The sequence below is a fragment of the Desmodus rotundus genome, chromosome 3 (genome assembly GCF_022682495.2).
Source record: "Desmodus rotundus isolate HL8 chromosome 3, HLdesRot8A.1, whole genome shotgun sequence".
NCBI lineage: Eukaryota > Metazoa > Chordata > Mammalia > Chiroptera > Phyllostomidae > Desmodus > Desmodus rotundus.
In genome coordinates this window covers 30806201-30830133 of record NC_071389.1, presented here as the reverse complement: position 1 = coordinate 30830133, position 23933 = coordinate 30806201, and the positions used below count along the sequence as shown (strand labels likewise).

Genomic DNA, 23933 nt, shown 5'->3' with positions numbered 1-23933 from the left:
GGCCACAGCTCTGGTCAGAAGCCTCCTCCTCACATCTCCCATTTTGACACTCACTCCCAGCACCCCTTCAGGGAGGGGTGACAGCTTCAGCCTAGAGGAACACTGAAGGGCCAGCCCTCTGGGGGTGCCCCGTCTGTGTGGTTTCCGTGTACCCTGACTACACGTCTAAAGAGTGCCTTCTTTAAATTCTCCACCAAGTGCCCAGCTTGGGTGTTCCACGTGTTTCCTGCAGTTAACCCACTCTCACAAAGTGCTCCCTGTCATGTTCTCACTTCTGGATGACTGACCTCTGACCTTGTGTTATCTCAGTGTGTTGTCCCCCTTGCTGACCTGTTGTCAGCAGAGGTCAATGACCGGGGCAGCTTCATCACCTGATGCCCTGCTCTCAGTGTACAAAGTCGTGCTTAATAAAGGAGATTGATTAGGGTATCAAACAAAAGAAAGACTGGATTTGAACCTCTTCTACATATGGTAGAGCACGCACATGTTTATAGGGGTTTGAGGTACAGCTAAGGACCCACCCAGCGGGAGATAGAGCAAATGAACTTTAGGCCCAGGCAAAAATAGGTGCTAAAAAAGAAAGAATCTTCAGTCCTGTGAGTGGGGATTCTTCAGGATGCAGCATGTTCTCACGCCATAGAGCAAGCAGAAGATCCAGACACAAGGGGAGGAAGCCCAGTGAGCATCTGTGCCACAGTAAAGGCCTTCCTCCAGCCGCCAGCTCTCCCCTGCTCCTGCCTGCTCATCTCCTGCACCCCACCAGGGTGACTCCAGCAACCAATCCGTCTTCTTTGGCCCTCCCACTCTAGGCCTCCAACCTTCCCTCCTGGCCCATGACAGCCACCTGCTCCCTGGGCCTGGGTCCCACAGTGTGACCGGGTGCTGGTGCCAAATATCTGTCTGCCCTCGGGGGAGGAACCCAGGTAGAAAAGTGGGGAGAACAGATCAAGTCTTGAAGAGTTTGCATTCAGTTGGAAGGAAGGAGGGAAAGAGGAGATTCCAAATGGGAACAGCTGGAAATGGGGTGACTTCAGGTAAGGAGAGAGGAGAATCAGTCCAATCTGAGCAAGGACCCCAGCCCTTGTGGGGGAGGTGACAGTCTGTGATCTGAGCATTCTTCAGGGCCAGTCCTTTCAGTGCTGGGCCAAGGGACTCACTCATGAGTCCCAAGGCATTCATTCATTATTCAACAAGTGGGTATTAAGGGCCTGCTGTGTGCCAGGCACTACCTCAACAGCTGAGGATATGGAAATGTATAGGGCAGAACTGGTCCCTTATGGAGCTCAGGCACAAGTGAAAACATGCAGGATTCTGGGAGAGCAAGAAAACCACTATTATCTAGCAGCGATTTTGTTTCTGCTCCACACAGAAACTGAACTTGTCCCCATTTTACAGTGGGGAAAGCTGAGGCTGCCTCCTTGGCAGAAGGCCAAGCAGACACTGGAAAGGCCAGAAAGTCCTTTGCCCAATGGGAAGTTAGGAGCACGATATGGACTTTCCGGAAAGGCGACGACAGTGAGTGTGTCTGTGCACTGGGTGGGGGGATCCCCACTCCCCGCCCCTTCCCCGCCCCTTGGCCGCAGCGTGGCGGGGCCGGGAGGGCCGGGGCGGAGCTGGCGTCGCTTCGGGGGCCATAGGGCGACCGCGGCCCGGTAGGGCAGGCGGACGGACTGTACAGAGAACTGGCAGAGCGGGAGGACCGGCAAAAGGAGGCGACCCAGCGCGTTGGGGATGTGACCCACGGCCAGACGAGGGACGACTCGCACTAACCCGCCGAGGCGGACCCCGTGAGTGAGCGCCGCGCCCAGAGCGTCCCCCTCCCCACCCCAGCGAACGCGACCCAGGCTAGCTTCCACTTTCATTTCTCCGACTGTCCTGGCGTGGCGCCCTGGGGCCACCTCTGCCCGAAGGCAGGTCGTCTACAGCCCTCGGTCCCGGGTCCGAAGCTCAGACCAACGAAAGTCAAGGTTGGGTGCTAGGGTTTGAGGGGGGCGTGTCTTCGGGAGCGGAAATGTCAGGTTTTCACCTCTGGGTCCTATGACCCGTCTGTCCTGGCAGCTGGGCTAGAGAGGGGTGGTGGAAGACGACGGCCGAAGGGTGGGATTGGGTGGCCAAATGTTGCGGGCACGGCGCAGACTCAGTGCAGAGCACAGAATCCCCCCCCCCACACACACTACTTTACTCTCGGATCTGTGCCCTGCTGGGATCCGCCCCCCTTCTCCCCTCACACCCACGTTGTTGCACAGCTCTAGGCTGGATTCTAGGTTCAGACTGGAGCCAGCCTGAGGAATTGCAGGTGTGGCCCTGGCAGGGGGTTGAGTGTCAGAAACAAGAAGGGCCATTCCGTGGACTTCATTTGGGAAGCCCAGCTGCCAGTCAGGGTGTGAGCCATCACTGACCACTTTAGGGGTAAAAGGACACCCAGAGGTAGGAAACACCCAGGGGCTAAGAGGGGCAATAAATAGCCTTGATTCAAGGAGGGAGCAAAGGTTCTGTGAGGGGCAGAAACTCAGGAAGGGCATGGGAGTGGGCAGTGACGAGAAACAAGTGGCACGGATAGAAGGGCACCATTCCCTCCCCCCACTAGCAAACTTACATTTTCCTGGGGAAAAGACCCAGGCCTTGAAATTCTACATCAGGAAGGTGAGACTCTAGCTCACTGGTCAGGACACCCAAGTTGCTGTGGTGGCAGTGGGGGAGGCTCAGCGTGTTGGAACAGGAATTAGGTTGGTCTAATCGGTGGGAAGACACTTCCCCTCTCCTGCCACTGCTCTCCTTTCCCCTTATCTCCACCAGACCAATGACCAGCTAGTGCAGCCAGTGCAAGAAAATTGTCTTTTATTCTTGTCTTTGGCTGAGCCCTACCTTATCCCACTTCCCAGTTCTGCCTATAACTTGCTATGTGTACAAGAAGTGCATTGGCCAGTTGATTTCTGAGGGCTATTTCAGTCCTAAGATTCTTGGTTGTAAGCTTTCCTTAAAACCTAGGCATTGACTACATGCCTGGCCCTGACCTAGGCTGGGGGAAGGGGGGGCAGGCTCGGAGAGGGTGTAGAGACTGCAATGGTAGCCTCCACTCAAGGAGAAAGAGATCTGGGTTTAGTAGAGGGGGCTGTGGGAGGAGGTAGCATTCAACCTGACCATGTGTAGTTAGGCAAAGGGTCCAGTGTGAGCACACTCAGGGGCAGGAGTCGGGTGGGAGGGTGGCATGTTCAGGGGTCGTCAAGAAGCCCAGGGTGGTTGGTGTAGGGAAGTGGGGCAGGAAAGGTAGGGTAAGGTGTTGAATGCCAGGGTGAGGGTCTGTTGATTACTGTCAGTAAAGAGGGCTGGGCGAAGGTTAAGAGCCCCAGAACCCCGCTAATTGCAATGTGAGAGATTTTGGAAGCACCAGCCCCAAGCAGAGTTTAAAATGCAGATGGCAAGTGAAGTATGGAAGTCACCTCCTCTTGTGTCAGGAAGCTCGGGTTCTACACTGAGGACTTTGTGGGAGAAGGCGAGGGGCAGGGCATGGATGAGATCACCTGCCATATCTTTGAGGGTTTTTTTGAAGAAGACAAGATCCCGATGGGAGACCTACCCCTACTCTCCAAGTTCCTCTCATTTTACTTAACTGCCCCCCTCCTGGCCCGCCTGTTGTGGGTACAATGAAGACCCCCTGCTCCGAACTTCTCCACCAGCATGACTTATTGCCTGATGTGACGTCTCCCCCAACCCTTATGTACTGTGCCTTTGGTTGCAACTAATTGTCACCTTGTTCCCATCCTCCTTCCCCAATCCTGTTCCAGTATTACTAGAGACATGAGAAAGGAAAATGTTCCAATGTCAGCTCTGAGATCAAGGCCAGGCTTTGTCTGTGACTATATTCAAGCCTCAGTATAGGGCTAGAGCCAGCACTCTCATTAACCAGGGTGAAGGCCAGGTCAGAGTTAACCCTGGAGCCAGAGCTCAGTACTTGTTATATACGCAGTGCTCAGTCTGGGGTTAGGGTCAGTGCTCAATTTGTGGCTAAATTCCAGCCTCGGTAGGTACCTGGGTCTACATTTCCCAAGAGCTCACACACTCACAGGGGAGATGAGAGCCTACGCCGAGAGTCCCAGAAACCTGGCCTATATCAGAGTGACCCGGGAAGTTACAGGGGCCAAGTCCATGCCTAGTTCAGTCATGGTAGTGCTGGGCCTAGAACCCAGGGATTCTGCCTCCAAGCTTGGGGATCTGATTGCTGTCCCCACAGTCTGTTCTGAGTCTGGGATCCTTCAATTCTAAAAGGCACAGCAAATTCATCAGAATTCTAGATGGGCCCAGCTAGATGGATGTGACTGCATTCCTACCTCCCTGTTCCAGGCACATAGTAAGTGCTCCAGGAATGCCTACTAAGTGTCAGGTGCAGAGGTAGGGGCCAGTGGCTTATTAGGGTGTCTCGCCTGGAGGAGGCTGACTTGTGGAAAGGATCTCCAGCCACTGTTGGAGGAAGTGGTGTCCTTCTAGACCTGCCACCTCCCTCTCTCCTCCAGTGCCTGCAGCCACACTCACAGGCCACCCAGATGGCCATATGAGGTCCCTTTCCTCTTTCAGGGTAATGAAAGGAAAGGACATTTTTGGTAGAAAAGTCCCTCCTGCTCCCTGGGAATTCCCGGTGGCCGGATGGACGAGATATCCCAGAGGAAGCTGAAGGCAGGCCCGCCCCCTACCACAGCACAATGCAGCCAGGCTCTCCCACGCTGCCCCAGCTGGCCTGTGGGGCCTCCAGAGGTCATCTTGTCCAGGCCCCTGCCTCCTAGAAAGCCTGCAGGAAGCCTCTGCCACTTCTCTACCAGTCAACAGCAAGTCTGAGGAGCACCTCTTTGGAGCCGAGGCCCAGTCCTATCTGAGATGCAGTGAATGTGGAGAGGACACAAGATGGCAGGGCTGTGGTTCTTGACAGGGGGAGACAGGGAAACCTGGAAATAGGGCAGGGGTGTTGGACGGAGGGGATGAAAGGATTTAGAATCCAGTCAGAGGCTGCAGAGGTGGGTCAAAAGCTGAGAGGTGAGAGGGAAGTGATGTGTTGGGAAGTCAAAGCACATTTGGTAAGGACCTGACCACTATGCTCTCCCATGCCCTTGGCCCTGCAGGTCATCCTTGGGTCCTTCCCCCGGACACCTGTCCCTCGGCCCAGTCTGGCCATGGCGCTGTGCCTGAAGCAGGTGTTTGCCAAGGACAAAACATTCCGGCCGCGGAAGCGCTTTGAGCCGGGCACACAGCGCTTTGAGCTGTATAAGAAGGCACAGGCATCGCTCAAGTCCGGCCTGGACCTGCGCAGTGTGGTGAGGCTGCCGCCGGGCGAGAATATTGACGACTGGATCGCCGTGCATGTGGTGGACTTCTTCAACCGCATCAACCTCATCTACGGCACCATGGCTGAGCGCTGCAGTGAGACCAGCTGCCCGGTGATGGCCGGTGGGCCCCGTTACGAGTACCGCTGGCAGGACGAGCGCCAGTACCGGCGGCCAGCCAAGCTCTCGGCACCGCGTTACATGGCTTTGCTCATGGACTGGATCGAGGGTCTCATCAACGATGAGGACGTCTTTCCCACTCGCGTCGGTGAGTGCCACCTAGCAGGCAGGTCAGGGAGGGAGAGAGTCACTGGAGCCCATTTCACAGATAAGCCATTTGGTTTGCTATAGCAATTGGACGTGGGGGGCTCGGGAGCAGGCGATGGGGAAATAGTGTAATTTTCATCCCCATTTTGTGGAGAAGGAAACAGGCTCAGAGAGGCTCTTCTCTGGTCAAATTCAGGCATCGTGTGCTCGGGCTCCCTGACTCCCAGTTCCGGAGTCCTCTTACCCACAGCTTGAGTGCCCCTCCAGGGAAGACCACTGTGATTCTCAGAACCTTCCAGAAGAGGTACCTCAAGGTGCTCCTTGCAGGTTACCCTGCTTGGGCTGATCTGACTTGCCACCTCCTGGGAGTTCCTGTCCCCGGAAAGGGAAGAGGGTGGGGATTGGGTGTGCCTGATGATATCTCCACCTCAGGAACCTCTGAGGGCAGAATTTTCCCTAGTCCGGCCCAAGGCTTGGAGCCTTTTCTTATCTCAGCTGGGCAGCCTGGGCGGGTGAGGGTGGGTAGAGGAGAGGAGCGATATCTCCTTGGCCCTGCTTCCCCACCCAGGGGCATCAAGAAGGGGTATTGGTATGGCACTGTTCATCCCAGCGGCCCCACCCCCACCTGGCCTCTTGTTCATCCCTGTCAAAGCATTGGGAATCACAGGTGGGTGGAGCAGAGAGGTCAAGCCCAGAGGGGAGAATTCTGAATGCTGAGGGAAGCTGAGCACTGAGTCACAATTCAATGCTCAAGGTCCCTCTGAAGCTGTGGCCCGTCCTTTCCTGCACTACTGTGCCCAGCAATGGGTATCTCCATTTCACACACGAGGACAATGAGGCCAAGAGAGGGACAGTGCACTGAATCAGGAGGGATTCAGAACTGCAGCGCAGGTCTCTTGGGGCCTGAGCCCCAAGTCTAGATGGACAGGACAAGTCTGGGGGACCTGGGCTGGGCCTGGAAGGGATGATAGAGAAGCAGGGCTCAACCCTTCCTGAGAGCAGTGTGGAAGGGGAAGAAATCTATGGGCCAATGTGGGCCTGTGTCTGAGCTCTTATTCCCTTCTAGCCTTAACCCCCAGGCCTGTGAGAACCCCAGATGTCTGTGCCTTACCCCTGGGATGGCAGAGAAGAGGGCCTGGTCGCCAAGCTCTCCACCCGGAGCACGGGGGAAGCTGTGTGAAACTGTGTCTTTTTCACAGGTCCTGTAGCTTTTCTCGAGCAGGGTCTGTGGCATTTGTCTCAGAGGGGTGCTGCAGTGTAGTGTAGAGGGTTTGAATCCTGCCTCCAGACTGTACTGGAGTGGTCTTGGGCAAGTGGCTCCACCTTTATGCACCCCCGTTTTACCAGGTCTAGAATGGCTATCATACCAGGCGAAAGGTTCAACCGGCCCATGATGAATATTTGAAGGTATAAGAGATACCTGAACTAGTTCTTGAAGACTTAATATTTCTCAGGATAGGGTTCTGAGAAACTGAGTTGTGAAGGTTGCCAAGCTGAAGGAGTTGGGGTGAAGCTGGAGAGAGGCCAGGATCCCGAAAGGCTTGAGCAGGCACCATGCTGAGAAATTAGGACTTAATCACGGAGGCCCATGTTTTTAAAAATGGATCCCAGATGTTGATGGACTCCCCTTGGAACTATATCCCAGGCTGTTATGTGAGGGCACCTACAGACACATACGTTTCTGGAGAGAATTTGGGCATTTCTTTCCTTCATGATATGCTAAGAAGGGTTGATCAGTGACCCCCAACCAGGTGGCAGAGTTTTTCTTAGAGTCATGGAAAAAAGGGGAAGAGGGCTTGTATTTCAGCAGAAAGGAGGCAAAATCAGATTTGTGCTTTATTAAAAAGGGAAGTATTGGGGGGAAGCAAATCACAATTTCTCTCTGTCTCCCACAGGGAAGTGTGCTAGGGAAGAGGCCATCCTAGGCAAAGGCTGCCTGTATGTGGGAGGGCAGGGCTGGGCAGGGTTTCATACCAGGATTCTGATCCCTCCCCCCCTACTTCTGCCCCTCACTGGCCCCCTAGGAGTTCCCTTTCCCAAGAACTTCCAGCAGGTCTGCACCAAGATCCTGACCCGCCTCTTCCGCGTCTTTGTTCACGTCTACATCCACCACTTCGACAGCATCCTCAATATGGGGGCCGAGGCACACGTCAACACCTGCTACAAGCACTTCTACTACTTCATCCGCGAGTTCAGCCTGGTGGACCAGCGGGAGCTGGAGCCACTGGTGAGGCCAATCCCCTACAGTCTGCCCTCCCCCACCAGGGCTAGTCTCTGAGTTTTCCGGTCCAAAGGCTACCTGCTTTAAGAAAATGCAATATCCAAGTGGATAAATTAGGGAAAGGCAATTCATTTAAAAGTGGCTTTGTACCTTAATAGAGAATTCATTCAACTGTCAGTTTACAAACCCAGATCTGCAGCCTGGAGTTGGGGTGTGGGTACAGGAAGGGACCAGGTTTGGGCAGAAGAGCCCTATGGTTTGGGAAGGGGCTGCTGGCAGGTTGAGCTCTGTCTGACACTTCCCCCACATCCCTTTGTGTCTCTACAGAAGGAGATGACAGAGCGGATCTGTCACTGAGCCTAGGCCTGGACATTGTTGCTCGTCAAATGATCATCTGAATATAGAGTGGCTAGGGGAGGGGACCCTCAGGAGTCTGGTGGCAGAGGAACCTGAAGGCCCTGGGACCCCTCCACACACCCAAAGCCCCTGGACTTCTGGTTCTCCGGAGTCCACCCACATGTCCCCTGACTGCTTGTAAGTGCAGAAGGGGAGAATTTAAAGGTGGGCAAACAGAAGGAAAGGAAGAGCTAAACCTCCAACATGAAGTCTGGGGGTGGGGTAGGCTAGAGGGTTTCCACTCTGATACTTGACCCTTCCATGGTGGTTCCCAAGCCTATCTGGACAACGTAGACGGAGCTGAGGTGATGGCAAGAAAAATATGAGAGAGAGAAGCCTGTGTGTGAGTGAGCACAGATGACTCTGTATGTGTGTGAGTGTGTGTGTGATTTTGACTGTGGGGTTTGTCTGTGAGAATTAGCCACCTTAGACCCTCCCTGGCACACAGGGGGACCTCATAAATGTTAGGCAAATGGATGGATGGGTGGAAGGAACAGAGGAACAAGGAAGGGAGGGAGGAGGGCTTGGGACCATCAGACCATGACCACTGTAGGAGTAATGACAGTTACTGTCCCCAATTGTTGTGCCCCACAGTGTGTGTAAGTGTGCAAATTGTGGTTGCAGATAGATACAGCTCCATGTTTGAACCTTCTAAGCTACCTTCTTCCATCAGCATGAATTCTGGGGAAATGTGGGGAAGTTGGAGGGAGGGCCTCGCTCTGGGTACTGAAATCCCTGGCCCACCACAGGCACCGGTTCTGATCGCTCACCCAGAGATGTTTGTCAGCTGTCATTTCACTCATTCCTCTTCCTCCAGAACGGCTTGATTATAGACAGTGTCCTGGAGGTTGGGGGTGAACCCTCACATCCACAAAGGTTCTCTGGTCCTTAAACTGGGAATCCCATGCTCCAGCCTAGCTCCTAGGATTTATATAGCCTTGGCTCCCAGGATCTGAAGCCCAGCACAGTATAACCATCCAACCCAAGGATCTAGTGGAACTTGAGTTGGGAAACTCTGGAGTCTTGTCTCCCATCCTGGCACATTAAGGACCTCGTGAATAATGAATGGACTCTTCCAGGCATGGAGAGCCCCCATCCTGCAAGTACTTGCCTTCTTCTCAACCATCTCTCAAGACACTGAAGCTGGTTGTCTCTCAGAGCATAGTTGTTCACAGAGAAACTGGGATGTTCATTCAGTACTCCATTACTCAGCACCTTAGTGGCCAGCTCTGTGCCCACATCCACAGGTGGGGAAATTGAGGCAGGGACAAGGCCATTTCCTCCCATAGACTCCGTGCTGGGAGGCCAGGATGGAGAGGCAGAAAAGACCTTGGGATCATCCAGTCTCACAGAGTCCTCCACATACATAAGAGGAAACTGAAGCCGGGAGAAACTACCCTAGGCTTCACCGCAAGGCTTTGTGGAGCTGGAGTAGAAACCAGGTTCCTGACTCCCACCCCGTGGCCTGTGGATTGCTACAGAGGACGATGAGAAGCACATGGAAAGAGGGTTTGACAACCCCTCTCCAGGACACAACTGTTCCTGCTTTGAGCAAGGATTTCTAGGCTGACGCCGACGTGCCCCACTTTCCCTCAGGTCTGCCAGGGTTATCTACTGAGCCCAGCCTCCAAAGTCAAACCCCTCTCCATGGCCCAGCAGCTGCCTGATCTCTGGGGAAGCAGATGGGGCTCCTGGAGCCAGCCAGCTGGACCTGGGACTGCTGCCTCCAGAGAAGTTCCCAAGAGAAACACACTGGCCCAGGAGTTTTGCCAAAGGCTCTGGAGTAAGGGTGTCAAACATCCCCCCAGGGAGGACTATGGATTGGAAAATGGATTCTAAGCTGTGGCCAGTGCTGATTGCAGAAGGGGGTGAAGGGGTGGGGAGGGAGGGGGGAAATCTATTTTTGTGAAACAGAGGGAAGACTTTATTGTTGTTATTTTTGGTAAAATAAAGGAGGCAAATTAAAGCAGCACTGGTGGGAAGCTGTGGTCTGTGTGCCACATGGCTCCTGGGCAGGCTGTGGAAGGAGCTGGGCTAGAGTGGGGCAGGGAGGGCTTTTTGTCCCGGGCCATATGGAGTGCTGGCTGGTATGGTCACATCTGGCCCAGCTCACCAGGGTGGAGACACCAAGATTTTCCCAGGGCTCTGGGAATTCTGGACCAAGAATTCCTGGCAAGGCTGAGGCCCTAGGAGTGGGGAGGACTGGCCCTTGCCTTTGGGGAACTCAGTCTCTTGGAAGAGTCCTTATTTCAGCTCAGATTGCCTGGCACGGGCTGTTCTCACTCCCTTAATCTGGTGGTTTTTTGGAGCTAATGGCTGAAGGAACAGGGCAGAAACAGAGTTCTAACCCTAGTCACAGCAGAGGAAGCTCTTCTCAAGAAAAGGCTGTTTGTTGGGGGTAGCAGGACATGGGGCTGACTCCAGAGCTTATTCCCAGGAGACACTTGAGTCTTTTCACTCAGGTCTAGCTTTCATTCCACTGCCCCTTACTCTCAACTGCCCAGATGAGTTGAAAAACAGCTTGGTTCTTAAGAGTCAGCAAAGGCCCACTTACAGCTCTCCCCTCTACCTAAGAAGGAAGGAGCCTGGCTTTGTACAGCAGATCTCCTGGGAGGCAGAGGCTGGAGTCTACTCCCAGCCCAGCCCCTGACTATGGCAGGCCTCTCCATACCTCAATTTCCCCCATCTATTTCATGACCAGAAGTGGGAGCAAGAAAATGATTAATTCTAAGCTCCTTCATTATTAACAGTCTGTGAATCATTCACAATAATAACAGTAATAGCTAATACTATAATAGCTTGATGAATCAAGTTTGTCTTTGGCTAGCTGCCTAGCTCCCTTCTTGGTGCCCAGCATCCCTCCTTTCACTGCTCTAGGATTTGTAAGGCCCTCCACTCTGCTGCCCCTTCTTCTTGCTCTCCAGAGGAGGCCCCAGTCCAGCATTCTAAGAAGTGGCTCTGCTTGCACACCTCCTATGACAGGGCACTCACTACTTTCTCAATTACTGGACAGGTCAGACTCCTAGAAACGTCAGGCTCTGGGATCATAGGTGTTTTGAAATACACCAAGGCAACCAGGGTAGAATAATCTCAGGACTGCGGCCAAGGCCTGGACCTTACAAGCTGTCACAAAACTGCTTTAAAAAACTCAGAGAAGGATGGTTAGAGAAGACTAAACAGAGGTAGAGAGGAAGGAGGAGACAGAAGAGAAAAAAGAGCACCCCGCCCCTCTCCATTCATAGGGCAAAATTTGGCAGGAGAGGGTCCGGGGAGAGGCAATTTATTGGGAGTAGAGGGACAATTTGGTTGGGTAGCCAGGCTGTGGAAGGCTTTGTTTTCCTGGATCCATAAAACTATTTGGAGCAGGGAATAAGAAAGCAAGCTATTCTCCTCACCTTGGGGCAAAGCATCCACCAACTGAGTAAAGACTGCCCCTCCATGAACACTGCAGGCCCTTCTTTGGGGTTTCCTGCCTCCACTTCAACTTCCCCGGAGTTGTATGTAGTGTCTCGTGAAGGGAGCCACAAGCATAGCTGGAGCTTCACCTGATTTTGGGGAGCCATCCTTGAGCCCTTCCTCCTCTGAGTTCCCCAGAGCCTTCCTCTCTGGTGTTAACTGAACTTGATTTCCATATGGGGGGCATAGCAATTTTGAGAACCTGGATTGGAGCATAGGCCTGGGTGGCTCAGGAGCAGCTGGTTATTGAGACATTCAGGGAACAGAGAGGGAAACAGGCCAGCGTGGCATCTGAGGACATGAAGCTTGAATGGGCCCAGAAGGTGATGGTGGGAGAGGTAGGATACCTGTGGCCCTTCAGGTTGAACTGCAGGATTCCAGAAGTGACTGAATACAAATGCTTTGGAGAAGAAGCCCCTCTCTGGCCTTCATCTAGACTGGAAAATCTAGCAAAGCCTTGAATGTTCTCAAATATTCCAGAACTCCTCCCACCATACAGATGTGAAGACTGAGTCCAGAAGGGGAAAGGGAACAAATGTTTTTCAGATGGATGATAGGAAGGAAGTGCAAGAGGCTCTTTAACTAGCATTGCTCACCAGACTCCCACAGCAATCCCAAGACAGGCAGGGAAGGGATATTTCCATTTCACAACAGAGGAAACACACTCAGAGTCAGGACCCGAACTAACCCTAAGTCAGCACTCTCATTACCTCATCACACTTGCATGCTGGGAAAGGACCGGGGCTGGCTGAAATACTAATTTACTTGCAGTTGGTTTTCTCCAAGAAATTTGCTTTTAAGTCTTTTTATTTTGAAATGCCGGGGAACGCTTTACTTAAGGAGAAACTCCCGTGGTGAAATTATAGGAACCCAAACCTTTTAAGACTTTTTACAGAATTAGCTCTCATTTTAGAAAAGACTGGCAGCTTATATCCCCCGTGTGTCAAAAGGCATTTAAAAAATGCCTTCCTGGCGTGCAGAAGCTCTCGGTAAATGTTAATTACACCTGTTGCTTCCTGGACCCCTCCCTCCTGACGTTTCCCAGGCTTCCCGACCTTCACTCTGAAAAGACAGCATCTAAGGAGCTAAGCCCCACCCACTTCCCAACAATCTCCCCGCCCCTCTCTGTCACGCCTGCGCAGTTGACCAAGCTCGCCCCCACTCTCTCGCTCGGCGGGTCTGTCAGTGATCAGGCGCAGATCCGCCCCCTCTCGCTGCTCCGGGTCGCCCGCCCCCTGGGTATAGTACCGCCTCTTCCGCGTTCCCGGCAGAGCTGGCTGCAGGTCGGGCAGCGCGCGACCGCTCCCGTGGCGAGTCCGCTGAGGGAAAGACGAGACAGTGAGGTATCCCTGCAAGTGAGCTGGAATTTGGGGGAGGAGGGTGGTCTGTGAGTGAGTCTGTGCTCCGGAACGGAGCAGTCAGGCCTTCGGGACTGTCCGAGGTCACGACCCGATTCTGCTGCAGAGATCAGCCGAGGGGACGCTTCTTTAGGGTCTCCCCAGGGTTCCATCTGTGCAGAACTCAGAGCACAGCGTGTGTCCCCGGTCGGGGCTTGGGCTATGACAGGTGTCCTAGCTCGGAGCTCAGTCTGGGGCCAGTTTGAGGCTGAGTCCCTGCCAGGCTGTATGGCTGGGTTCAAGGCTCAGGCAGTCCAACATCATGAGTAGTTTTTCACGCGAGGAATTCCTAGTATCTTTGTACTACGTTACTTTACAGTTAACTGTTTTCATTTGAAAGCCCCTGACATGTGCGGCGGCTGTACAGTGAGGAGATGGAATAGTGTCAGGTGCGATCTCTTTCCTTAGGGAGGGAGTTTCCGGGCTACCTGTCAGATGGTCAGCAGCGGGGCCAGCACGCGGGACAGGAAGGAAATGTTAGAAGCGATCGGGGCAGGGGCAGGCACTCCTGGGTCCAGATCTCACCTCTGCCGTTTCCTCTCTGTGTGTCCTCCAGCAAGCCTTTGCCTCTCAGAGCTTTAGTTTCTCCCGTACAGAAAGGGCAAAGTAGGGGCATTGCGAAAGTTGAATAGAATTACGTGTCACGTGCTGTGGCGATGAACTAGGTCTTTTTGGACTGGGGTACTTCAGGGAGGCCCTGGGGAGAGAGTTGAGGTGACTTAGGTCCTGAAGCCTCAGTGGGATTTATAGGTAGAACTGACCTTGCAGAATGGGAAGGGAATGAATGCTTCCTAACCAACCATTGCCCATGTGCCAAGTGCCATGCAGGGCAGTTGGTGTATATTGCCTCACTGGCTCCTCAGCCATGGACCAGGTGCTTTCAGCCCACCACCCTTAGCTTCAGCCCCTCTAAAGAGGGTTGGGCTGGAAGGGATGTAAAGTGGAGAGCCAGCGTTTTTTCACATGGAGCTGGGCCAGCTGGAGACTTTGGTGCCGCATTTTTCCAACTTAGTCCACATCAGCTCTTCCCTTACTGTGATCCAGAATTGGGTTTTGACTAATTGGGAGGCCTGTTACTCTAGTGCTCTAAAAGATTTTGATGGTAGAGGGCCTGGCAAGTGAGCACCTCTTAAAGTCAGGTTGCATGGAGCTGGACAATGGCAGAGGGAAGCTCTGCGAACAGGATCTGTTGGATTCCTGCACATGCTTCCAAAGCGCATGTGGTTTTCTGTGATGTGGTCCCATAATAATCAAACAACTTGATTCCTTTTGCATCCTCAATGGGTGCCCGTATGACCTTCCTGAGACAATGTTTTCATCATTTTGTATCTCTCTTGAAAAACTTTGGGCAGCTTCATTGCTTACTATATAGGATTTGGACTCCTCAGCCCCATGGGCACGTTCCTCCATAACCTGTGTCCAGACCTCTCTCCTGTCCTGCTTCCCCTTGTCCTCCCAAACCTGCACCCTGTGACCCAGTCAAAACAAACTACTTCTTGTTACTACTTCAGACACTCCCTGCATGTTCCTTTGCCTGTATTCTCTCTGCCTGGAGTTCCCTCCTTCACATCTTTCAAGGTCCGTGTCTCCTGTGACCTGTCAGTGAAGCTTCTCTGATCCCCCTGCTGGATTAGTTGCTCCCATTCCCTCCTCTGTAGCAGAGGCCACAGCTCGAATGTAGCTCTGTTCACTGTCTGCCTTGGGGTATATCACCTCATGTGTACTGAGTACATTGGTGGCATGGGACGGTGCCTGTTTCATCCCTCCTCTGCCTGGCACACAGTAGGCCTGTGCAGTGTTTATAGTTGAATGAGTCAGTGAAAGTTTTATTTACTGGCTTTGGTTTTTGTTTTATGAGCTTTCGGGTTTAGAATGGGCCTTTGTATTTTGCCTTCTCTTGGTGCCTTAGGAGAGCCCTGGTGTAGACTGATCATGCCTTAATGACAGACATCAAAGGCAAGAAAGTGCAGGTATTCTGCACAAGAAAGGATTTCATTGCTGCTCTTGTTTTCAGGCTCTCATCTTGCCTTTGCTGTGAGTTTTATTGGAAGGGAGGCAGTGCTCTGTTGAGATACCTGCATTGAGTATGATATAGTTCACAAAGGGGAAGGTGGACATGGGGTTTACTAATCGATTGTCCTGTCTTTGGCCTTGGCCCCTTCCATCTGGGAACCAGCAGCTACATTCACATTTTTCCTTGCCAACAGCTTTAACATATGAAACAGAAGGGTTTTTGTTATTTGTAGAAAAAATACATTGTTGGGAGTAGAAAGAGCATGGGTGGGAACCACCTGGTGCTACCTCTTTACTTTCACAGACAGGGAAAGGCCCAGCGGGGAAAGGACTTGATCAAGCTTGCCCAAGGAATCAGACAGTGGTAGAAGTAGTACCAGAAGTGAAAACTCCTGGCCCTTTATGTTTCTGCTACATTGTTAATATACCTAACATTTATTGAGCGCTTACTGTGTGGCAGATACTGTTTTAAGTGCTTTATATGTAACATCTCAAAACTCTATTTTATAGATTTGGAAACTGAAGCAGGTAGAAAATCATTCAGATCTACTTTAGGATTCCACAACCCTGGTTTTTAATATAGTTTTAATGGCAACCATCTCCTAACCAGCTGGGGGGAACAGTTCTCCAATGACCTTGTTCCCCGATCACCCTATCTCTGTGAATGGGTGATGGCCCCCGGGCAGTGTCTACTGACATCCCGGAGGGATTCTTGAGACGAGTCCAGAGTGTGTTGGAAGAATGGTTAAAGGAATGAGGCAAGCTGACATGGGTATTAGTGGAGCTTAGTTTAAAAATATTAGTATACTTTAAAAACTGCATGTTTATCAAGTCAGGCAGTAAATGTAGCGTTTTAGAGTAAACTCAGTCCAGGATCTTTCTGTAAAGATTCCCAGTCAAGGGTAGCAAGATTCAATTCAATAAACAAATATTGATGGAAGTCTTGTTGTGTACAAGACCCTGGTATTGACAAATACACAAAATCTCTCATTTCTTGTCCTCCTGTAAGTAATTGTCTTCTTAGAGCCTTTTCCCTCCAGCGTGGTTGCGAAGATAGATAAGTACGTAAATAACTGAAATCAGACTGACTATGGTAAATGTAGTAAAGAGTATAAACAAAGTAGGCCTTTGGGAGGAGAAATCAATCCCAATATGACCAAAGGGGCCCTAGAGAAGGATCCCTAAAGGTGGAAAATGTGTGCTGGGCCTCGGAGGAAGTTAATTCCTGTGAGAAGGAGCAGCTCGAGCAGCAGCCTAGTGGAAAGGAACAGGTGTGTGTGTGTGTGTGTGTGTGTGTGTGTGTGTGTGTGTGTGTGTGTGTTGGGAGAGAGGGATGGAGTTGGTGAGGGGTGGAAATAAGCTGAAATGGTGGTTTGTACCCCAAATGTAGAGAAGAGAGTGGGGAGAACACGCATTTACCGAGTATCTGCTGTACTTTGTGGCTTGCAATATGTTAATGCTTACACACTATAATTTAGTCAATCCTCACAGTCCTGTAATATGGGGATATTTATCCCTGACTTAAAGATGAAGAAACCATACCTCAGAAAGATTAAAGTGATTTGCCCAAGGTCAGGTAGCAAGTAAGTGGTAGAGCTTGGTCCAAATCTGCAAGTGTTAGATGCAAAGACCCATGTGCTTTCTTCCATTGTGCTGCAAGGCTCTGTGGGCCACGACTGGGCTGTTTACCGTGGCTGCAGAGTAGAGGCTAGACTGGAGCAAAGAAGGTCCCCGGATGGAGACATCGATGAGGAAGCTGTTGGAATACTTCAGTTCAGGCTTAAGCTGTCAACAACTGAGCTGCTATGGAAAATGCCTGGTCTAGGGCTGCTTGATTGGTTTAATATGTGAGCATTATAGCAGCTCCTGTAGTATCATAAATCAGTGTATTGCCATCCTTAGCTAGTAGGACCTTAGAATCAATTTATAGAGGCTTCTGGCACCCTTGTAGTTCAGGCATAGGTTCTAATGTGAGATTAATAGTTCATTACAAAAGTGCCTAGGGAGGGACCCATTTGGCCCATACCCTTCCTGCATTTTCTCACCCTCAAATTCAACAAGAATCTATAAGGAGGAAAGAGGACAACACTTGGGGTCGAGAGGCTGGCATTCAAGTTCTGGTTCTGCTCCGCATCACCTGTGAGTCAATCTCAGCTTCTTTCTCTGCAATAGGGGGTATTTTGGTCCACTTCTGAGATCTTTTCTCTTGCTAATGCCATGCGTAGCATTGCTCTTCCTGGCTTGGGGCAGTATTGGCATGTAGCTGAGAATATGAAACTGGATTCAGAGAGACTAGAGTTAAATTCTAGCCTCTCATCCTTCTTATAGAGAGAGACAGTAGTTAGGTGTACAGACTCTGAAGTCGGACTGCCTGGGTTTTAGTCCCGGCTCTATCACTTGTTAGCTGTGTGTTTTGGTCAAGTTATTTAGCCTTCCTGGGTCTCAGTTTCTTCATCTGTAGCATGGGGATACAAATGTTACCTATGTCATTGGGTTGCTGTGAGGATTGAGATGACTTATGTTAAGCACTTAGCACAGTGCCTGGCACAGAGTAGGTGCTCAATGAATGTTAGCTTTAATAGTAATAATATTAACAATTATTATTAATGTCCAGTTAGATATTGTTTTTATAGAAAGTATATTTATTAGGCATTTTCCCTACCATCTTACTCGGACACTGTTGACTTCTCTTTCTTTCAATTGCCCCATCAGGAAACTTCGAAATGCTGGATTGTTCCATCACAGGATTGCAAAGCATGACATGAAAGAAAGTGCCTATAGAAAAAGGGTCAATAAAAAGTCTTCGGCTCATTAGAAAATCTTACCTGACTTATGTTTTACCCACCTCGCTCCACAGTAAACAGGAACACAGCAGCGTATTTATTCCCTTTTGCACGGCCTTCAACAAAAGTACTAAGCAGGACGCTCCAATTCACTTGCCAAAAAGTACAATAACAGTATCTCTGGAAAAGTGGTACCTAATTTGATTTTTCTTTCCCTCCTCCCTAAACCCCTCTGGCATTAACTTAAGCCATTTTTCTTGTTTCATTTTCCATGAATATGGAGAAGTCCCTTCTGATTATAGAGGAAGGATGAAGTCACGATTTTCTCATGAGAACCTTTTGTGTACTTAAAGCCAGAATCAAATTAGGCCTCATCTTCTCTTCTCCAGACTAAACAGCCCTGGTTACTTTTACCTTACTCTTAACACCAATTTTCCGTTGCTTGGATCCCGTGGTTTGCTTCTTTTCTTCCTCTTTGGTTTTCCTATTGTGCTTCTTGGCAATAACGCAGACTGTGCTTAGTCAGCTAATGAGTCCAACTAAAACAGTTTAAGGGAAGAATAACTTCAGGTGTTTCTCTTCATTTATTCACATTGACTGAGCGTTTGCCTTGTGCCGGGCCCTGTGCTTGGTGTGGGGGACCCAGAAATGAATCCGACATAGTCTCTGCCCTGTCCCTGGCTCACGGGGTAGGGGAAGATGTGCCATAAAATGTCATAGGTGATTGAATTACACATAAGTGCGGGAAGTAAATTGTTGAGGTCAATTCGGTAGAAACGGTCCATTTTGCCTGGACCGTAGGTCAAGGCTTCTGTACAGGAGTAGTAAGACATAATGCAGGGTGGATGGTCTTGGGCAAGTTTGTGGGGGCCCTGAGTGGCAGCACAGGAGCTTGGGGTTCCAAAATAAGTGGACACCCATTGGAGGTTTTGGAGCAAAGAAGTGACAGGTTCAAATGTGGTGTTTTGGACCAAGGACAGAGATACCACAAGCCTTTGTCTTAGCTGCCCACCACTGATGTTTTCTGTCTTGAAAGTGTTATAATGGATCCCTTATTTTGTATACTTGGCTTTTTTCCCCCTCTAAAACTTCTATAGAAAAACTAGTTCTTCAGCTTGGGTGAAATTTTATGCCCTATGCACCAGAAATTTATGAAGGATTGAGAGAGAGTTGGGTGCCCAACCATACAAGACCCAGTGGCAGGCCAGTCTGGGTAGGTCTGGTCTGGCCACATTCACCCTTCCCCAGCCCTATGCCAAGAGGAGGTACAAGAATGAGGACGGGATTCCAGGGCTTAGCTGGTGTTTGGTAAGGAACACTAAGAAGATGCAGGCAGACTGAGAAGCAGACATTATTGCTGAGGAGGAAAGGAGGCTCAAAGGAATTTGGAATGTTGCCGGAAGGCATCAGGGCCAACCAAGCCCTTAGAACCTGCATCATGTATCTGAAAACCTCCAAATTCTATCTCTTTGCTTTTGTACTTTGCTAACAGTTTATTCCCTCACGCTGCTCAGTTGTGGTTTACAGAGTACTTTCCAAGGCCACAGCCGATCTGGCAAGTCATATCCCAAGCTTGAATGATGGTTACTATTTTTTGAGCACCTACTATATGCCAGGTGTTGTGCCATGAACCGGGTGTATATTAGCTCGTTTAATTCTCACAGCAACTCTGTGATGTAGATGTCGTTGCCCCCATTTTATAGGTGGTGAGAGTGAAGCACAGGGGGGTTAAGTATTATGTCCAAGGCTACCTCATTTGTGTATGGTAAAGCCAAAATCGGAATCTGAGCCCTAACGTTTGGGAAGCCCATGGGCTTTCTACCTGCCCAGCCCTAGAGTAGCTCCAAACAGCAGAATAACACGAAGTTCTGAAAGGAATTCCGAGGGCGTTTTTACTGTAGATCTCCGAGAGGCGCAATCAGGGCGTGTGTGAGTGTGTGCAGAGGAATGCAGCTGTAAGGAGGGGAAATAAGCTGGGTTGGCCAACTTGCATACAGGCCGTTTCTGGCTCACTACCAGTTGTGATGTACACCACAGGGCAGGGATGTGTTTTACATTTTTTAATGGGTGGAGGGAAAATCAAAAGAAGATGAACATTTTGTGCCATGGAAATTCAAGTTGCAGTTTCCATAAATACTTATTGAAATGTAGCCACAATCATTCATTTATGTGTTGTCTGTGCCTGTGTTTTCTCCCTACAAAGCCAAAATTCAATAGTTGCGACATCTGAGACCATCCAACACGCAAAGCCTAAAATAGTTACTATCTGGCCCTTTACAGAACAGATTTGCCAACCCCTACAATAGGCAACAAGAAGGAAGAGACCAAGGGGTTTAATACCGTGGCAAGACTAAAGGCAAAGAGTTGAAGTTCAAGGTTGTCTCTGGAAGTGTTGTGGTCATGAGGAGAGAGAGTATAACCTGAGCTTCTCTGAGCCCTGGAAATTGTTTCATTGGGCCACAGAGATTTGTTTAGGAATCAAACACAATAGGAAGGATTATTCTATGTGCTAACACCCTCTATTGGATAATAAAGAAATGTTTTGTAGATGAAGTAATTCATTCAGATATTTACTAGAGCCTTTGTTTTGTGCCAGATGCTGTGTTAGATGCCAAAGAGACATAGATGAAAAAGATATGTTCCTGCCTCTGAGGGGCTCACAGCCTAGTGGGAGAGCCGCATATGCATGCTGAGTATTTCAGCTATAGCCCTAAGTATTTTAATAGTGTACTGTGAGTTCAATTAAATGCTGGATGAAGTAGGAAAAAAAGAGTCAGGGACTGTTTCTGTAATTTATGGGATTACTTTCAGTAATTTGTGATGGGCCTTGAAGAAAGAATAGGTGCTATTCTTCAAAAAGCCATATAACGGGCTGAGGGAAAGCCTCACTGTGAGTATTTGGAGCTTATGAGATTGGAAGAGAAGGAGACATTAGAATTGATTTAAAGGTTCTGTTGCTGGGCGACTGGCAGGAGGATATAATCTGATAGAGGAGAAGGGAAGGGAGGAAGGAGGCAGTGGATAGGGTATGAGTTCAGTTTGGGACACGTGATTTGAGGAAATGGTGAAATACATCCGGCTTCCAGTTAGAAAACTATTTTAAGAAACTCTGGCACAAGGTCCCCAGAATTCAGATTTAAACTGCATTTGTAGAGCTTTTCCATTGGGAAAAGGGGAAGGACACATTCATATTGTAGAGAAATTCACAAATCTACTTTGACACACTGCAGCCACGAGATTAAAAATAGCAGCAGACAGAAAATGAACTCGTCAGATAGAAAACTACCAGTAATGATGCATTTGGCAGAAAACTTTGTTCCTGTGAATGCCATCTGCTGCGCTCAGCATCTACTTTATCTGCCTGGCCCCACTGCCCCCTGTCTGTGAGACCTGGACAACAGAGAAGGGGCAGCCTTTGTCTCCTGCCTGAGACTCCTCAGCAAACAAAGGTGTCACTATCTGTCATCCAGGTCCAGTTATGTCTTTTTGGCTCTAGAATTCCACAGTGGAAACAGAATCTGGAAACTTTTACTCACTTATTAAATCATCAAATGCTTAATGTGAACATTCTCAAATGCTCAAATGTCTGATTTTAAAGACTGGGGAAATCTGTGATTGCCTCATATGTATCTCCTTACTGGTGTAGCACGTAGGTTTGGGGAACAATTAGGCTGATCTTTATCTTCTCTGGTTCTTTTAAAGAAGTCAGCATTTTGCTATGCTTTCTATTTCCGCTCTTTGAAGACCACTTTCACGCCAGACATGATGAAGCAGAGGCTGACCTGAAGCAGAGGAGAGCTGAAGAATGGCCGCCACGCACAGAGACCATTGACACATTTCCTGTGGCTGGAAGACAGCAACCCTCTGTCCCAAGCATTGTTTTATCTGGAATTTAAAGTTTATAGAGGATTTTCTTTCCAAGAGTTGGGCAACCCTATAGGTAAGATTGGATATACAATTTTACTTAGACTTTTAGATTGCTTCAGGTTGAAATTATCTATTTCCAGAGGAAGGAGTCCGTCAGAGATTTCAGTATTCAGTTGGGCAGCCAGGATTAGCTGGGCTGCCTGGTATGCCTAAGACAGTGACTTAATAGGGAGAAGCACACTTATACCAGAATAAAATGGCAGAGAGGCTCATAAGGAAAACCATGCCGTAAGTAAAACATACTTATTTACTTTTAATTATAAAACAACTGTATTGTAGCAAAACAAAATGAAATAAAACAGAAGTCTAAAAAGTAAAATTCTGCCCCACCCAATTTCATTCTCCCAAAGAAACCATTGTTAAAATGGCTTGAGATGTATCTTTTCAGGTATTTTTTTAAACTTATATGTGATATATACGATGACATTTTGAAGTGTTCTGTATCACGCTCTAACCTGAGGTTTTACCATGCCTGGCAGGTAAGGAATAATGCCTCACTTGTAGATGGGGTCCGACGAGGGCTGGGTGAGAATGCTCTTAGCCCGATTTGTGAGTTTTCATGCTTTGCTGCTGTGTCGCCCTTCACCTGAAGCTTCCCAGTGGCTCACTGTCTTCCATGGCTCCCCATCCCCAACAAGCTTCCCTTCCTGAATTCTCCCTTTCCTTGATGGTCCTACTGCTCTTGGGGTTATGTGACTTTGGTTAATAAGCATATATGGAGGTCCTCCTCTGTGCCTGGCTCCACACTAGGCAGTGGGGATAGAGAGCAGACACAGAGGGAAGTAGGCTCTGATTCCATCTCCAGTCGTTTGGCAAGACCAGTTCTGCTTCCTTCTCTTCTTTTCTATCCCTGCCTTAGTTGTAGGCCTTTCTTACCTTCCTCCGAGTTGTTGCAGCAGCCTCACTCCACCCTCCAGTCCCTCTCCAGCCTCCAGTTTTTTCCGTACATCACAGCCAGTTCGATGGCCCTAAAGCACCATCCAGTTGTACACAGTCCCTCCGTGTTGTGAGGAACAGTGGTTCACAAGTGTGCTGTGCAAGGCGGGGAGGCCCTAGAAGCCCTTTCCGAGTATCTACACGGTCAGAACTATTTTCATAATAGTCCCAAGATGTTGTCTGTTGTTACAGAGCAACCACAGGCAGCACTGCTGGTGCCTGAGCGTAAGTCAGTGGCTCCGAACTATGCTAGCAGTCATTGCGTTCTTCCCTGCTACTCACTCAGGGTTTTTTTTAATGCCATTTCACTTACGAATGTCCTTGATTATGCTCAAGATTCAGTAAAATTATTAATTTTATTGAATCTCAACCCTTGAGTATACATCTTTTTAATAGTTCGTGTGACAGAATGGGAATGCTCAGAAAGCACTTCCGCTGCCCCCACAGCAAGTGATCGCGAGGAGAAGCACGTGTGGGATGCTTGAACTGCAAGCTGAGCTACCCAGTGTTTTCATTTTTACTCGAAAGAATTACTGACCATTAGTGCGGTTGGAAAGCAGATAGGCACCAGGTGTTGGGGGCCCTGTAGGCCACAGGCGTGGGTGTTCAGACAGCAGCCTGCCTTTCTCAGCCTTTTACACTGTCCTTTACTACTGCTTGTCATTTTTTTTTAATTGAGGTAAAGTCAACATACATTAATTTCAGGTGTACAACACAATGATTCAGTATTTGTACATACTGTGAAATGGTCACAATAAGTCTAACTAACATCTGTCACCACACATAGTCACAGAATTATTTTTTTCTTGTGATGAGCACTTTTGAGATCTACTCTCTTAGCAAGTTTCAGACGCACAGTATAGTCCTATTAACTTCGGTCTCCGGGCTGCGCATGGCATCCCATGACTGACTTAGTTTGTAGCTACACCTTTGTACCTTGCGATTCCCTCCACCTATTTCATCCCTCCCCCCAGCTCCCCACCTCTGACAACCACCAATCTGTTCTCTGTGCCTATGGGCTTAGTTATGATTTTGGTTTTGGTTTTGTTTTTGATTCCACATATAAGTGAGATTGTACCATATTTGTCTTTCTCTGCCCTGTTTCACTTAGTATCATGCCCTCAAGGTCCATCCATGTTGTCACAGATGGCAAGGTTTTATTCTTTTTATAGCTGAATGATGTTCCATTGTGTGTGTGTGTACACACACACACATACACTCATAC

At 49.5% G+C, this 23933-nt stretch overlaps 2 protein-coding genes across 10 annotated transcripts in view; both read left to right on the top strand.

Moving 5' to 3' along the window:
* Window positions 1–1525: 1525 nt before the first annotated feature.
* MOB3C (MOB kinase activator 3C) lies at window positions 1526–9898 on the top strand. 2 transcript variants are annotated; one of them, XM_024571256.4, is made up of 4 exons: window positions 1526–1787; window positions 5112–5580; window positions 7604–7806; window positions 8128–9898. In XM_024571256.4, the coding sequence occupies exons 2-4, from the start codon at window positions 5163–5165 to the stop codon at window positions 8155–8157; spliced, it is 651 nt and encodes a 216-aa protein (XP_024427024.1). In that variant the 5' UTR covers window positions 1526–1787; window positions 5112–5162; the 3' UTR covers window positions 8158–9898. The 2 variants fall into 2 exon arrangements, with proteins under 2 accessions (XP_024427024.1, XP_045060164.1); XM_045204229.3 differs by lacking the exon at window positions 1526–1787 and adding an exon at window positions 4898–5006.
* A 2977-nt stretch (window positions 9899–12875) lies between these two features.
* Window positions 12876–23933, top strand: part of MKNK1 (MAPK interacting serine/threonine kinase 1) — a 43867-nt gene continuing 32809 nt past the window's right edge. For 6 of the 8 annotated variants that reach the window (XM_071220915.1, XM_071220914.1, XM_071220913.1 and 3 more), the window contains exons 1-2: window positions 12876–12995; window positions 21590–21785. The gene's annotated coding sequence lies outside the window, so the exon portion shown is untranslated. Of the gene's footprint in view, window positions 13008–21547; window positions 21786–23933 lie in introns of all 8 variants that reach the window. The other 2 variants (XM_045204223.2, XM_045204224.3) reach the window with 2 other exon arrangements.